The following is a 14,474-nucleotide window of genomic DNA, read 5'->3' on the forward strand; positions in this document are numbered from 1 at the left end:
TCAAACTTTCCATGATAATTCTAAAATTTGTTGCAACAGTCCTGATATTTCAGCTGGCCCTGGATTAGATGATATGTTGTCATTAAACTTCTCCATTCTAAAGTGCCAAGCATTTGGCTAGAAGTCAAAACGTCTTATTTCAAAAGTCTTTAATATGACTCTGCGGGGAATGGAACCTACAACGTTTAGGTTTTATATTTCTCTTCTCTTATCTCTTTTTTTTTTGTAGGAACCCTTCAGTATATGGCACCGGAAGTGATTGACAAAGGTCTTAGAGGTCATGGTGCTCCAGTAAGTAGATTTTGAATCTTCAAATGATTGCACAATGTATGAGGAGAAATATGAGAATTGAGAAGTGGAAAATATAGATTTTTCTTGTTTCAAAATATTAAAGACATTTTCCTGTTGATTTGTTCATGGTGCGAAAATGATTTTACCTGTTTCTTACTAGAATTTGGTCATGGCAATCAGAGAATGGATCAGTGGATTATTTAGACACTGCACACTAGCTAACTAGTACTACCAACCACTTTCGTATCATTTTGAAAGATCCTTAATTGTAGTGATGAAAACACTATGATGAAGATGATGATTGTGATATTTAGATTGGTGGCATTCCTGATAGTGGTAGTGATGTTAGTAGTAGTCATAGTGATGTGGGAAGAAAGCGGTGTTAAAATTGATAGGGTTGACCGTGATTTTTTTTATTTATGTATTCACTTTTTAATTTGTTCTCCACACATGTGCTGGATGGCCTTCTCCTTAGCCAAAGTGCTGTTCATGTAAGGGTCCACACAAAAAAATCTGTAGAATGTCATGGTGATTTGACAATCGGCTTTGATGGTGGTATTTATTGTTTGTTTCTTTTTTACTTTTTTATTATTTAGATTTACTTTATTGCTCTTCATGAACAAAATATCGTCAAAATCACAGAACATGCTAAACTTACATTCATTTCTTTTTGCAGGCGGACATCTGGTCACTGGGTTGTACTATCGTTGAGATGGCTACTGGTAAACCCCCTTTTATTGAGGTAAGATAAAAAAATAAAATGATTAACTTGATAGATCTGCTACATGTATATACTGTAAAAGCCAATTATTTTGCGTACAGATATTTTCAAAATTTCAGACTCATTCAGCATTTTCAAGAGTTTTTATTATTTCATGATTTTGGTTTTATATGTATGTAAAGCAATGGACACACAAAAAATAAAACCATCGTGAAAATTTAATTATATATAATAATGTACTGTTAAGAATAAGTAGAATAATCATCATCTGGGACCCGTAACACAAAGTTTAGCAATTATTGTAGAATATATTTTTACGATTGATTGTATAGACTACAATGTACAATCAAATCGTGAAAACCAAGCAAACAATTCATGACTCACCTTTGTGTTACAGTACCATTGTTCATCTCATTTGTACAATTCATTGCATCATTCAAATCAACTCTATAATCTCTTGCTAAGCTACAGGGCCTGGGTCCCGTAAGCCAAAGGTTAGCAATTTATCGTGTGCTTGACTTTCACGATTCATTGTACATTGTAGTCAATGCAATCAATCGTAAATCTTTTTTTTACGATTATCGCTAAGCTTTGTGTTACGGGCCACTGGTTGGATAACAGAAAATGAATCATATTTCCTTTACCATGCCCATTTGGTAAGCAGGTATTGATATTTCAATTCTGATTTGTAAAACGCAGAAACTATGTGCATATATTCTACTGATCTGTAATTAGGAGCTCCTGAAATGCTTTAAAAAAACAAATTTAGTATACAGAAAGAAAAGAGAATGTATCAAAAGTGATGGAAAAAAAGGTTTTTAGTCAAAGTTTGAGTTTGAATGTTGCTACTGAGAATGACTTTATGCAGTGGGTAAGCTCACTTCCTTTCAATTTCAGGAGCCTTTGCAGAAACAGTTTCATTTATATGGAACTCATAAATCAAGCGCACATCCCCAATACATGCATTTCATGTTATGGGTCCTTGCACATTTACATCTTTATTAACGGTAATGACCTTTAACCATGATAGAGGAAACTGACATCACCTGATCTGTAAATCTGGAAATTGATAAAGGATGTGGTAAAGAAAATGCTATTGTAATGACTGACCCTTAAATAGCTGCTATAATGTGCCTTAGTCGATTGTAGCAAGTCAAGTTTGTGTATTCTCTGTTCTACAATCATTAGATAATATTAACTGATGTTTAATGCTGTGTGTCCATTGTGTTGCAAACATCAGTCATTTCATAGTAGATATAACAGTCTTCCAGTTTGGAGAGATCTCACTACTTTCTGTATCAAGGGCATACCTACTCTCTCGTTGATTTGGGCATTGGCTTGTATATGATATAGCTATTAGCTAAACATGAAATATAATATTTCCTCTGCAATGAAAACCCACACAATATTTCTTTCCTGATTTTCAAGTCAGCAGATGTTTTATTTTTCTGACCAGGGCCGAATATGATTTAAATAAATGAAGTAAAATCAAACAAGCAAAATACTAACAAATACAAAACAAAGTCATCCTTTATTTTGATTCATTGGTTTTATAAGTGAGCTTATGATTTAATTACCCACTTTTTCTTTTGTAATTGACAGTATGAAAATGCACTCATTCTAATTTTCTGCTGAAAATATATGAACCAAAGATTGAATCTTCATTTCATATGTATGATCCCCAATGCATTAAATATCTCTCTTGTAACAAGAGAGATATTTTTATACATGCATGAAAAAAATGAAATGAGTCAGAATGAGATTATAAATAACAAAAGCAAAATCAACCATATATTTTATTAGAGTAAAATCAAATCTTATTGTGTTTTATAATAATCTGTAAATATTTTATTTCATTTATTTATTTTTCCTTTAACAGCTTGGTTCACCTCAAGCAGCCATGTTCAAAGTCGGTTTCTACAAGGATCATCCCGAAATTCCATCAAGCCTGTCAAACGCAGCCAAGGAATTTATCCTCAGGTATGTTGTATTAAATGTTATTTGGTCAGTTTTTGTGCCATGTACTGCTTATAATGAATCGTAGGCAAGTCTGTTTGTATCTTTTTCAGTGACCCAACTACATTTGATTCATTTTCTTTGTATGTGAAACCTATGCCCTTTTGGTGTTTGTATATCTTATATTGTGTGCTAATGTAAATTTTGAATCTTGATTGAATGTCTGTAGTGTTATAGTGGGTCCATTCCATTGATGATGGTTTTGTTAGCAAGTTTCTGAGATATTGTAGTCTGTGACCATCCTGACTGTGTTGCGTCTATCCAACACACAGTACACAATGGCAGAAATGTCTTTTAAACATCCATCGTAACAAAACTTTTTTTGTTGTACAACCCACATTCCTTGTTATCTGTTTTTCATCATAAACTTGGGGTTCATTTTTTATTCACCAGAGCACTGAAATTTCCCCCTTTTCATATTCTTTTGAGCCCTCTGTTTTGGAGGGAGGTGGAGGGATGGGGAGTGGGGGAGTTGGTAGATGTTTTGAGTATAGATGGTAAAAAAGTACATCCTTTATCTTTTTGGTAGGTGTTTTTAACCTAGACAGTTAAAAAAGTGTAACCTTTATTCTATCTAATGTTTAGTGTTTCATGCATAAATGGATTTGAATCCTTTATTCTTTTAGTAGGTTATTTGGGCATAGATGGGTGAAAATCTGTATCCTTCATTCTTTTGATAAGTGTCTTGATCATTTATGGTAAAAAGTGTATCCCTTGTTCGTTTGGTTGATGTTTCAAGCAAAAATGGCTTAAGATTTGAATCCTTTATTCATTTGGTATGTTGCTTGAGAATAGATGGTATGAAATTCGAATTTTTTTTTTTATTTGTAGGTGTTTTGAGCCTGACCCAGAGAAGAGAGCTACAGCCCATGATCTCCTCCAGGATCCGTTCCTCATCAAGGGGAAAAAAATGAGCAAAAAGGGAGCTTCAGGAGCCGATTACAGGACCGACAGAAGCATATCAAGTAGGTTCAAACACATTATCAATAATGATGATCAACAATTATCTTGGTAATGGTGTTGGTGATTGGAGTGATAATGGGATAGTGATTGCTGGTTCTGATAATGGTAATTTGAATGGTGATAGCGATGGTATTGGTGAATGTGCAAAAAAAATCCAATTACAGGACAAATAGGTGTGTATCAAGTAGGTTCACAGACAACATTAACAATAGAAATGATAATGGTATGGGTAATGGTAATAGTTATGGTAAGGGTAATGGTGATAATGATGGTAATGATGATGGTGATGGTGATAGTGATGGTAGTGGTGACGGTGATGGTAATTGTGATAGTGATGGTGATGGTAATAGTTATTGTAATGGTAATGGTGATAGTGATGGTAATGGTGATAATGATTGTAATGGTGATAGTGATGGTAAAAGTTATGGTAATGGTAATAGTGATGATGGTAATGATAACGGTACTGGAGATAGTGATGCTAATGGTAGTGGTGATAGTGATAGTAATGGTAATGATGATAGTGATGGTAATGGTGATTGTGAGGATAAAAGTTATGGTACTGGTGATAGTCATGATGATGAGAATGATAATGGTGATGGTAATGGTGATAGTGATGGTAATGGTAATGGTAATGATGATAATGATGAAAGTGGTAATGGTAATAGTGACAGTGATGGTGATGGTAATTATAATAGTAATGGTGAATTGAGCTGTAATAGAAATAGTGATATGAATGAGCAAAAAGTGAATTTCAGGAGCTGATTATCAGATTGACAAAAGCAAATCAAGTTGTTGCAATGGTAATGGTGATCTAGTTCTGATACTGGTTATGGTAATGGTTAAGCATAAACACTAGAAAATGCAGTTCCAAATAGTGACATGATTCAACCATACTGTTCTATCATCAGTGCCAATGGTCAGTCCCAGTAGCCGTCCAGAGTCTCCCTTGACCATAGCGTCGACCCTCTCCAATTTCAGTGAAGCTGATGCAGTCTCAAGGTTAGTGTCAATGTTACATTCATTTATTTTGTTAATTAATATCTATTTTAATTTAATTTCTTTTGTTTAGTGTTTGACTATTTATTAAATAGAAGATCTTCAATTAAAACTTTCTTTCAAGTTTCAGTACAGTGACTTGCGTTTTTTTACTCAGCATCAAGCTCTACACCATCCTTCTTTTATTTACACATGTTCCTTGTTTACTATTAAATACCTTGTTGTTGCATACATTTTATATGCACTGCAGATTAAGTTGATCTTGTTGCACATCCCAAAGTGACTGGTCTGTATTGTAATCACTCAGCTGCTCTACACTTGTGATAATTGAAACGGTAAAATGGTGTTGACTGTATATGTTTTTTGTTTCAATTTTGTTGCACTCGGCAGTCTCCGGCTTGACAAGCGAAGATCACTTGAGCTATTATCACCTGGGTGAGTTGTTCAAATCTTTTTTGTCACCGATTGGCTTGATAATGGTTGGAAATCTATCGTAAATTTGCTATTACGGCAACTACTATGTTGGTAATAGGGCTCAGCAGCCAATCAAAGTAGAGGATTCTTGGACGTTATAATAATGTCAAAGTTACTATTGTCATAATGGTGCCTTTGAGTCACCTGGGTGAATGTTATAACTGAAGTGGGGTGACCTTTTCACACCAGCCCCAATCACAGAACTTCCCCTGGTGTAGTCTACTGCTCGAATGTACCTCATGAACAAGTCGGCTTTAATGACTAGTACAGCTACTTGCTCATTGTGGAAAATTTAGAAATGGGGGAAATTACTAAGTAATAGATGAGGTATAGTAGTTGTAAAACTGTTGTTGTGGAATGATTTTATCTGTTGTTCTTTGGTTTGTTTCTTTGTTTTTTCTTAGGGGAGGTTAGTTTTTTTGTCACAAAGAGCACATGATGCAAGGCCACGTTTTATTTCCTAATGTATTGAATTTTTATCTTCTGGTACCATGGCTAAGGTTTAAACTTTTTGTGTGTGTGTGTGTGTGGATTTGTGATGTTAGTGTGATTGATATGTTTTATCACAGTTTGTATGATGGTATTAAGCAAATAGATGTTATATTGCATATTTATGGAGTGGAAATGAAAAGGTTGTTCTATTTTGTTAGGCATTACCCCTAGCATGTCATGCACTTTTCTAAAGTTTTGTGTTAATGCAAGTATACACATAGCACCACAGTGTATTGCATCACACAGAAACACCCTTACGCAGTGAGTTAGTTCAAGTTTTGTGCTTGTGTTAGTTGTATGAAAGGTTGCTCAGAATGATAACTTCAACACTGACGTCGGTTCACAAAAGTGTTACCAATCACATGATTACTGATATAATACACCAAGAGGAGTTATTCCCAGCACTAGACTCATTTCATGTTTGATGTTTGTATTGTGAGTAAAAAAGGCTGTCTAACCTAACAGTAATACCTAAGATTAGTTTATAAGAATGTTACCAGCTGCATTATTAATACATACATGTATAGCTCAATATCAATTACATCATATTCATCATTCGAATGGAAGTTTTTAGAATTTGATGCATACATCCATTGATACAATAGTTGTAGTCATTTTTTTTTTCAATCTCTAACTTAATTTGCCATTATTATTCTATTATCAATATGATTTTATTTGTTTTTGTAATGAATGCTACATATAGTTTTATAATTCTTTGTAATATCAATATTATTGTTTGGTATTCATCATCAGTATCATCATCATCGACACCATCATCAACACTTTCAATGTCACCATAATCTTCAATGTCATTGTCATGATTATTATTTATGATTTGAGATATTGTTTCTTTATCTCCTAGAGTGTATTCCTGGCATAATTCATCTTTACTAAGGTACAACGTATAAACCATTTTATCTTTGTTAAATTTGAATGAAGTGTGAGAATGATCATAGTACTGTAGTTTATTTACAAAAATACAAATCTTTTTAACCAAAAATATATTCTTGCATCAACTGCTGTTACTTTAGGTGCACCCTCTCTAATCTTTCAAACTTTTACAAAATCACTAACTTTTGTGTGCGTTTATCACATCTCCCTATTTCACTGTCATTTTCCTCTTTTGTTGTTTTAAAAAGTCATATGAAATGGAAGATTTAGTATTTCAAAATCTCTGAATAATTAGCATTTTTAACATTTTTAGATTATTTCTATGTTTTGGTTTTGTGTGATAAAAAGATGAGTAAGATAGGCAAAAGAAAAAAGTGTAGATGCTGAAACAGAGATTTAAAACTCAAACTCAACATTTATTGAGAAAGGTTTATTGTTGCTTTTGAGAAAGGGCCCGTAACTCAAAGCTTAGCAATGATCGTAGAAACACTTTTCAACGATTGATTCCATTGACTACAATACACAATTGTGAAAATCAGGTGTGCGATTAATCACTAACCTTTCTGTTACGGGACCTAGAGGATATTCTCCAAAATTTTTTGATAACTAGGTTGTATGCAGTGTGTGAAATTCAGATTTTGCTGATCATTTCATCAATGAAATACAGGTGTGGATGGAAATGTGTGTTAATGCTGTGATTGAAGCCCTATTGTACATACATAACAGAAAAATTAACAAACTGTCACTGCGATCATTTCACTGTTTTCAAAATAATAACATGTTAGAAATTTGCTGTTAGTACACATCTTTACATTCAGACTTGAGGTGCATACATTGTACATCTTGTGAGTGAAAATATTAATGAATACAAAATAACATTTTTTTCTCTTTATTATTTTTTGTATTTATAATCTTAATCTTTTCAATGCTGTTCCACAAGTATTTGGAAATTCAATTTATGTGTGATCGATCTTATTCAGTTAAAGCCTTCATTCATTGTGAAATATGATAGCATCCATATTTCTTGTATATTTTTGGTGCTTGCTGATGATTCCTGTTTTTTCCTAGTATATTGGGACCTATATTTGATATCCTATACTATAGTTTGTTTGATTGATATGGTAATAGTGGGTTTATACAATTTATATCACTTTATAGTGTTACTACCTTTACATGTATGAGTACCAGATATTCATAAAATCTACAATATTTGCATTCTGTAACATAACAGACTTGTTCAAGCTAACAATTGATATCATTCAGGTGTGGGCAAATGGTGTAATAAGAATTACAATTGATTATAACTCTTTTCTACAGGAGAATTATATTATCTAAAAGAAAGAAGAAATAGACCCTCAATTGGTTTTTTTTTCATCTAAAAAAGAATCAGCTTTTCATTATCATTATAAGATATTTCATCAGAAAAGGTGTTTGCATTCATTGCTTTCATACTTTAATTCATTGTGATGTTTTGTGTATAATAGACACTAGAATATAGGTAGGTGCATCTATGTTTATCATAAAATACTTTACTGTATCTGGTGCCTGCTATTTCTTTGAAGTAGTTGGGATACTAACTAGAAGAACCATTATTGAGTATCTGCTTTCATGATAACATTATTTTGTTGTTCAAAAAATGTAGTTAAAGAAAGGGAGAAAAAGAAAATCATAGGAACTGGATTTATTTTCAATTTGTCTTATATCTCTGATAGTACTATGTAATCCACATTTTTTTTTAATCCTGGGCTTGCATTTTCACTTCTTTATCATTTTGAACTAGGTTTGTATTTATTCAGGTTTCATGCATTTATAAAACAGAAAACTGAATAGTACTACCGGTACTTGTTCTTCATATGTTGATGAATTTGAGTATTTAATGTTAAACTTTATTTTTGATACACATTAAAAAACCACAGTTTCAATCATACTTGAAAACTGCGTTCTCACAAAATATGGACCAAAATCAATATCGCGATTTTGATTTCTGCAAAGGAGCATTCTTGTATTAATTTGTCAATGCAATTCTTACCATTCCTGTATGATTCAGTTCAGTTTGACCTTGAGAATGAAGTTCAGTTTGACCTTGAGAATGAAGTTCAAATCTGAATAGTTTAGACACCTTCCAAGTCATGCCTAGCTGTAACTCTGCTATGTGACATAACTAAAATAAAAAGATTGAGAACTTTTGCCCTTTTTACACAGGATTTTCTTAACCCCGGACTATCGCTAACCCCGTACTATCCTTAACCCCGTACTATTTTTTTTCCTTTTTACACATGCCAAATTGTTATTGCTAACCCCGGATAAGGAATGCTTGCTTTTTACACACGAAACTCGCTAACCCCGGACTAGTGGTTTTTGTCGATCATTCGTAGTACAAGTGCTTCACTCGTACACTTTTTACACACGCTACAATTTCCTTAACCCCGTACTATAGGTAGGGCCAAATTGCCATTTAGCCCCACCTATAGTTCGGGGTTAAGCTTAGCCCACTTTCGTTTTACACATGCGATCTTAACCCCGTACTATTGCTCTTAGCACCGCAATTGGTGGGATAACCCTGCTTTTTTGCAGGGCCAAATAATCCCGTACTATAGGTGGGGTTAGCCCACTTTGCAAAAACGCTGTGTAAAACGAAAGTGGGCTAAGCTTAACCCCGTACTATAGGTGGGGCTAAATTGCCATTTAGCCCCACCAATAGTACGGGGTTAAGGAAATTTTAGCCTGTCTAAAAAGGGTATTTGTTGCTTTTAAACAATGTTGGCAGTCATCTCTCAGATAGAATGATCTTTTATAAACCTGTCTATTTTCCAAATTAATGTTTGCATTTTCACTCATTACCAGGATGTGAAATTTGCGTGAAAGCAACCATATCTTTTTCAACTGACCTTATTCCCAAATCAAGATCTGTATACATTTTTTTTACTTGAAGACAGCCATGTTTTAACCAGAGTTTAGACCACTGTTCATATTTTGCTGTTTTTGAAATACATGCCTGCATTTCCATTACCAGCATTTGAAATTTGCATGAACGCAACCATATCTTTTTCAACTAATCCTGTTTCCAAAACATGATCCATGTTTTAATTTTTCACTTGAACACAGCCATACTATTACAGAGTTTAGACTACTGTCCATGTTGTGCAGTTTGCAGAGGTTTTGTGGCTCAGTGGATAAGTCTCTGGACTTTGAACTACAAGGTCCGGGGTTCAAATCCCACAGCAGCACTCGCATCCTTTGGCAAGGCATTTATATTCTTTTGCCATTCCCCACCAGGGTGTAATGAATGGGTAACCGGTTAATGGGTAATTCCTTGAAGCTTGAGCGCCCAATCAGCGTAGCCGTGCTAAAGCCAGGGTAATAGTTTGCAGTCCTTAGAAACATGTATTAAGTGCTATATTGTTGCATATTATCAGTATTATTTTACTATTATCATGTTATTTTATTATTATAATATTTTTTGTCTTTGTAAACAGCAGCAGTGAGGATGGTCTTGAGACTCCTGTAACCCCTGACAATCGGGAGCAAGGCGGGTTCTACATGCTTAGGAAGGACAGCGAAAGACGTCAGACGTTACTCACCATCATCGAAGGCGATGGCGATAAGGTGGGATATGGGTGCAAGTTTCTCTTTTCAAATAGACCTGTTTAGAACATTTTTAAATTTTATGCATACTTTTCAACAAAGCTTGTCAGACATAGCAACAACTTATTTTTGTAAAGAGGATTCTAAGTACAGACAGCATCCTCTGCTTACACCTGTTCAAGAAGGCCATTAAATCCCATCTATTTTGTGCAGAGGACAATGAATTGCATGGACTAAGCTGTCCATTCTGAGGTGTTGAATTATTGTTTTAGTGGCCCAAACCTGGAGGAGTGTGTGCAGTACTTTATAACTGAAAGGAAAAGGTGCTCTATCAAATGTCTATTGGTTTGGATTGGATTATTTAACTTTATTCATTACCAGCAGGTTCCAAGGGGAAGAATTATGCATGATTTTTAATCACCAAATAGTCAACAGGCCTATTGGTTACAATGAATTGTCTCATGCTTAATCCTAGTTAATGATATCACCGTACATCTACATGGTATTACAGTAAGTGAGAAAACACACCCAGTAAAATGTAAACCTAATATACGGGTGAATGTGTATGTTATTGATTTACAGATCGTCAATGAATGGATGAAGAAATTGCAGCTGACTTCTGAGAGACCACCAACCAAAATTACAACTGTAAGTACATGTTTATATGTTCCTGACATTGTCCAAGTCCTTTTCAGGCACATATAAAATATATCATGATTCGATATACACTATACAAGAACTACAATATCATTATTTTTTAATAATTGTTATTATTATTACTGTTGGAAAAATCTGACATGCCCCTATGCCCCCCCCCCCACCTTTGAAAAATAATATAACTCTTTTGGATATTAAATATCTGCTGTATCGTTCTTCTGGTTCACCCCCTCTCTGTTCCTCCTCATTTTTTATCCATTTATCCTTTATTTTATTTGGTGATGATGAATATGTGGGATAGAAATGGAACAATAAATAACTAATTGCTTAATCGCTCTTTTTCCTCAGACGTGAAACTTTTTTCATTTTAAATGATTTTATTTTTCATTTCAGGCTCACCTGATGACATTGAATCATGGGATAGCAGTGTTTATCAAGCAGAGAGAACGAAGGAAGCTGGTCGATGCTCTTGGTAAGTTGATAATAATGATAATGTTGATAATTAATATTTATGAGAGGCCAATTATAGGAAGTGCCTGGAAGTGTTGTGAATTGTTTCACATATTCATAATGTATTTGATTTATCCTTGCATGCTTCAATCTAGTTAATACATTGCCTTCATTTTCAAAATTTTCACAGAGAAACTGCGGAATGATTTAGACTATGACCCTACAGCTCTTGGTGAAATTCATACTGCACTCTATGTATTTCAGGATTCGGTAAGTACCATTGGGGATGTGTTGCTTCTTGTATTTATAAATTTTCAACTCATATTTTTGCACCATCAAAAGAATTATTTTCATGATTTATGTACTTCTATATAAAACTATAGAATATAACAAAATTTGGTACATTTCCTCTAGAACAGTGTATGGTTTCTAATATACTACGGACATTATTGACAAACTTTCAAAATTGATAAATGTGAGTTTTTTTTGCCAATTTGCATGTGAGTATGGAAGAATGAAAATCCATCCTTTGAATAAAATCATTGGTCTACTTCATTCATTTCAGTTTATTTATCAGTGTATCATATACCATATATCTTTATTATAGAACTAGTTGACTATTAAATGAGGAAAACGAACAGTATAATTGATTAACATCACTTAAAATTTCATCAAGTCTTACCAAAAATGAAGAAAAGAAGAAAGAAAATCACTTTGAATAAAAGCTAAAAAGTAATTAAGTTTATAACTGTTTATTTTACAAACTTTTCAGATATTCAATAAAATGTTGTGAGGAACATTTTATTTTCATTTGAGGTTCCATACCAGTCTAAATAATTATTTCATTAATTTCATATTTAACAGGTAAATCAAGTGTTACGTCAACACATGCACAACATAAAACCGCACTGGATGTTTGCATTGGATAACCTAATAAGAGATGCTGTACAGGTCACTATTACCATCCTCAGCCCAGGTGAGCTATCCCTTATATCAAAACCCTTTAACTCTGTCTCTTAATTGCATTATAGAACCAAAGGCTGCTAGATTTTTATCAAACATGGTATGGAAAAACTTGAAATGGTTGGAATGTTCTCAAAAATATCCAGTTTAAACAACAATATCAAAGCAAAAAATAACCAAATCTATGTGTGTGAAAAGTATGCATTTGAAGATTAAGGCATTGTGTGGTCAATGCAGTTGGACTACTTTTGTTCATATGGAGTGTCCACTATAGTCGAGAGAAGCAAGCCAGCCAAAGCTGGTGACTGTGATGAACAGTCTTGGGGGAAAATTAAATTGAGATACGATGTTTCCCAAGTATCTTTGGTGATAAAACTGGCTTAAACAAATCATATTCTTGTGCAATTATAATGATAATATCAAACTTTTTTTAATATGTGTAAGCTCTTAGACATTTTGTGTGATATCAATAACAATGTTTGTAATAGACTTAATCCAAAGACAGGTGATATCTCCATGAGTAATGACTCGCAACTCTTTCTTTCCACTTGTATCCGCATCCTAGATCTTGGAGAGAACATAGCCCCCAGCAAGGAGGATGATATGCCCCCTGCCCACTCCCACGGCATGGACACCCGCCCCCCTGGCACGTCCAGCGGGGACAGCAGGGGCATCTACGGCACCGCCCACCACTTCCTCCCCCTCCCCAAGGGGGCGGAGGAAGAGGCGGGGAACACATCGGGGGTGTCAACCTTTGACAGCTCCACCAGGTCCAATGAGTGCTTCATACCCAACCGGAACCTGATGGCTAGCTTGCAGATGGACCATCAAAGGCTTGTCCAGGAGCAGGGCAGGTTAGTAGATGCCACCGAAGCTTATGATTGAAATATATACACGTTAGATTATTCTCACTTTTCAAAAAGTGACTGCAATGTCCTCAGTTGTAACTTGGGTCTTTCAATGTCACAACAAACCCATTGTGGTATGTGTGCAGACATTCCTAATTCTTTAATAAATAATGTTGTTGAATTGACTTTCAACACTTTGTTATTCTATAAAGTGCATAAAGTAAATAAATATGGGGGAAATTGGTGGTCGGGCCTACTAAAAGGTATTTTACGTAGTTTATGAAACTACCCCACTATCAAATGAACTTGATTAGTGATTGGGTTATGTTATAAACCAGGTTATGTCAAAATGAGAGACATCATTTTTAATCTGTTTGCTTTTGATATGCTTTATTTTACGCTTTACTTTCAAGGTTACTTCAAGAGTTGGTAGACGTCCAGAAATCTTTAAATGATGTCCTCCAAACCCAGCTATGTGTTAGCAGATCAGTCATGGAAAGAATAGGGTAAGTTAACAGAATATTAAAAAACATTTTAAGTCAGTTACTGAATGAGCAGTCTTTTTTTATCATCTTCTAACTCAAATTTCCCTCATTCCCCTCTCTCTACCTAATCTGAGATCCTACCTTGAGTTTGTGAGAACATGTACTTGTGTCTATTCAGGGGGGCGTTTCATCAATATTTTCGTCCGACAAGTTGTCAGATCTGATAACTTTCCTGGATTCTGATTGGTTGAGAAGAACTGTTCCTATAGCAACTTTCAGATAAAACGGGAGCATTTCATCAATATTTTCATCCGACAAGTTGTCAGATCTGACATCTTTCCATGATTTTGATTGGCTGAGAGGCACTGTTCCTATGGTAACTGTCGGATAAAATGCTACTTGTCGGATAAAACGTCCGACAAGTCCTTTCATGAAATGCACCCCAGGACTTGTCGGATAAAACGTCTGACAAGTCCTTTCATGAAATGCTCCCCTGGAGTGTATAGAATATGAAATTGTTGCATTATCGATTTTCTTTTATGCATTTCAGCATTTTTGATACCATATTTTTGAAGAACAAATTTTGTCAAATTTGATGTGTAAAGGTGTTTGACCGATACAAATCAAATTTTTTAATTTGAT

General features: G+C 34.4%; 1 protein-coding gene across 1 annotated transcript in view; it reads left to right on the forward strand.

Moving 5' to 3' along the window:
• The window catches only part of LOC121413546 (mitogen-activated protein kinase kinase kinase 15-like), a 43,472-nt gene that overhangs the window by 18,787 nt on the left and 10,211 nt on the right, over nucleotides 1–14,474 (forward strand). The window contains exons 20-33 of the mRNA XM_041606402.1: nucleotides 230–291; nucleotides 968–1,033; nucleotides 2,892–2,992; nucleotides 3,860–3,993; nucleotides 4,900–4,990; nucleotides 5,378–5,422; nucleotides 6,816–6,848; nucleotides 10,321–10,450; nucleotides 11,012–11,077; nucleotides 11,480–11,558; nucleotides 11,727–11,806; nucleotides 12,401–12,512; nucleotides 13,065–13,353; nucleotides 13,761–13,853. Of these exons, the coding sequence (XP_041462336.1) occupies nucleotides 230–291; nucleotides 968–1,033; nucleotides 2,892–2,992; nucleotides 3,860–3,993; nucleotides 4,900–4,990; nucleotides 5,378–5,422; nucleotides 6,816–6,848; nucleotides 10,321–10,450; nucleotides 11,012–11,077; nucleotides 11,480–11,558; nucleotides 11,727–11,806; nucleotides 12,401–12,512; nucleotides 13,065–13,353; nucleotides 13,761–13,853 (1,381 nt within the window). The remainder of the gene's footprint in view (nucleotides 1–229; nucleotides 292–967; nucleotides 1,034–2,891; nucleotides 2,993–3,859; nucleotides 3,994–4,899; nucleotides 4,991–5,377; nucleotides 5,423–6,815; nucleotides 6,849–10,320; nucleotides 10,451–11,011; nucleotides 11,078–11,479; nucleotides 11,559–11,726; nucleotides 11,807–12,400; nucleotides 12,513–13,064; nucleotides 13,354–13,760; nucleotides 13,854–14,474) is intronic.

The sequence above is a fragment of the Lytechinus variegatus genome, chromosome 4, assembly GCF_018143015.1.
Source record: "Lytechinus variegatus isolate NC3 chromosome 4, Lvar_3.0, whole genome shotgun sequence".
Classification (NCBI taxonomy): domain Eukaryota; kingdom Metazoa; phylum Echinodermata; class Echinoidea; order Temnopleuroida; family Toxopneustidae; genus Lytechinus; species Lytechinus variegatus.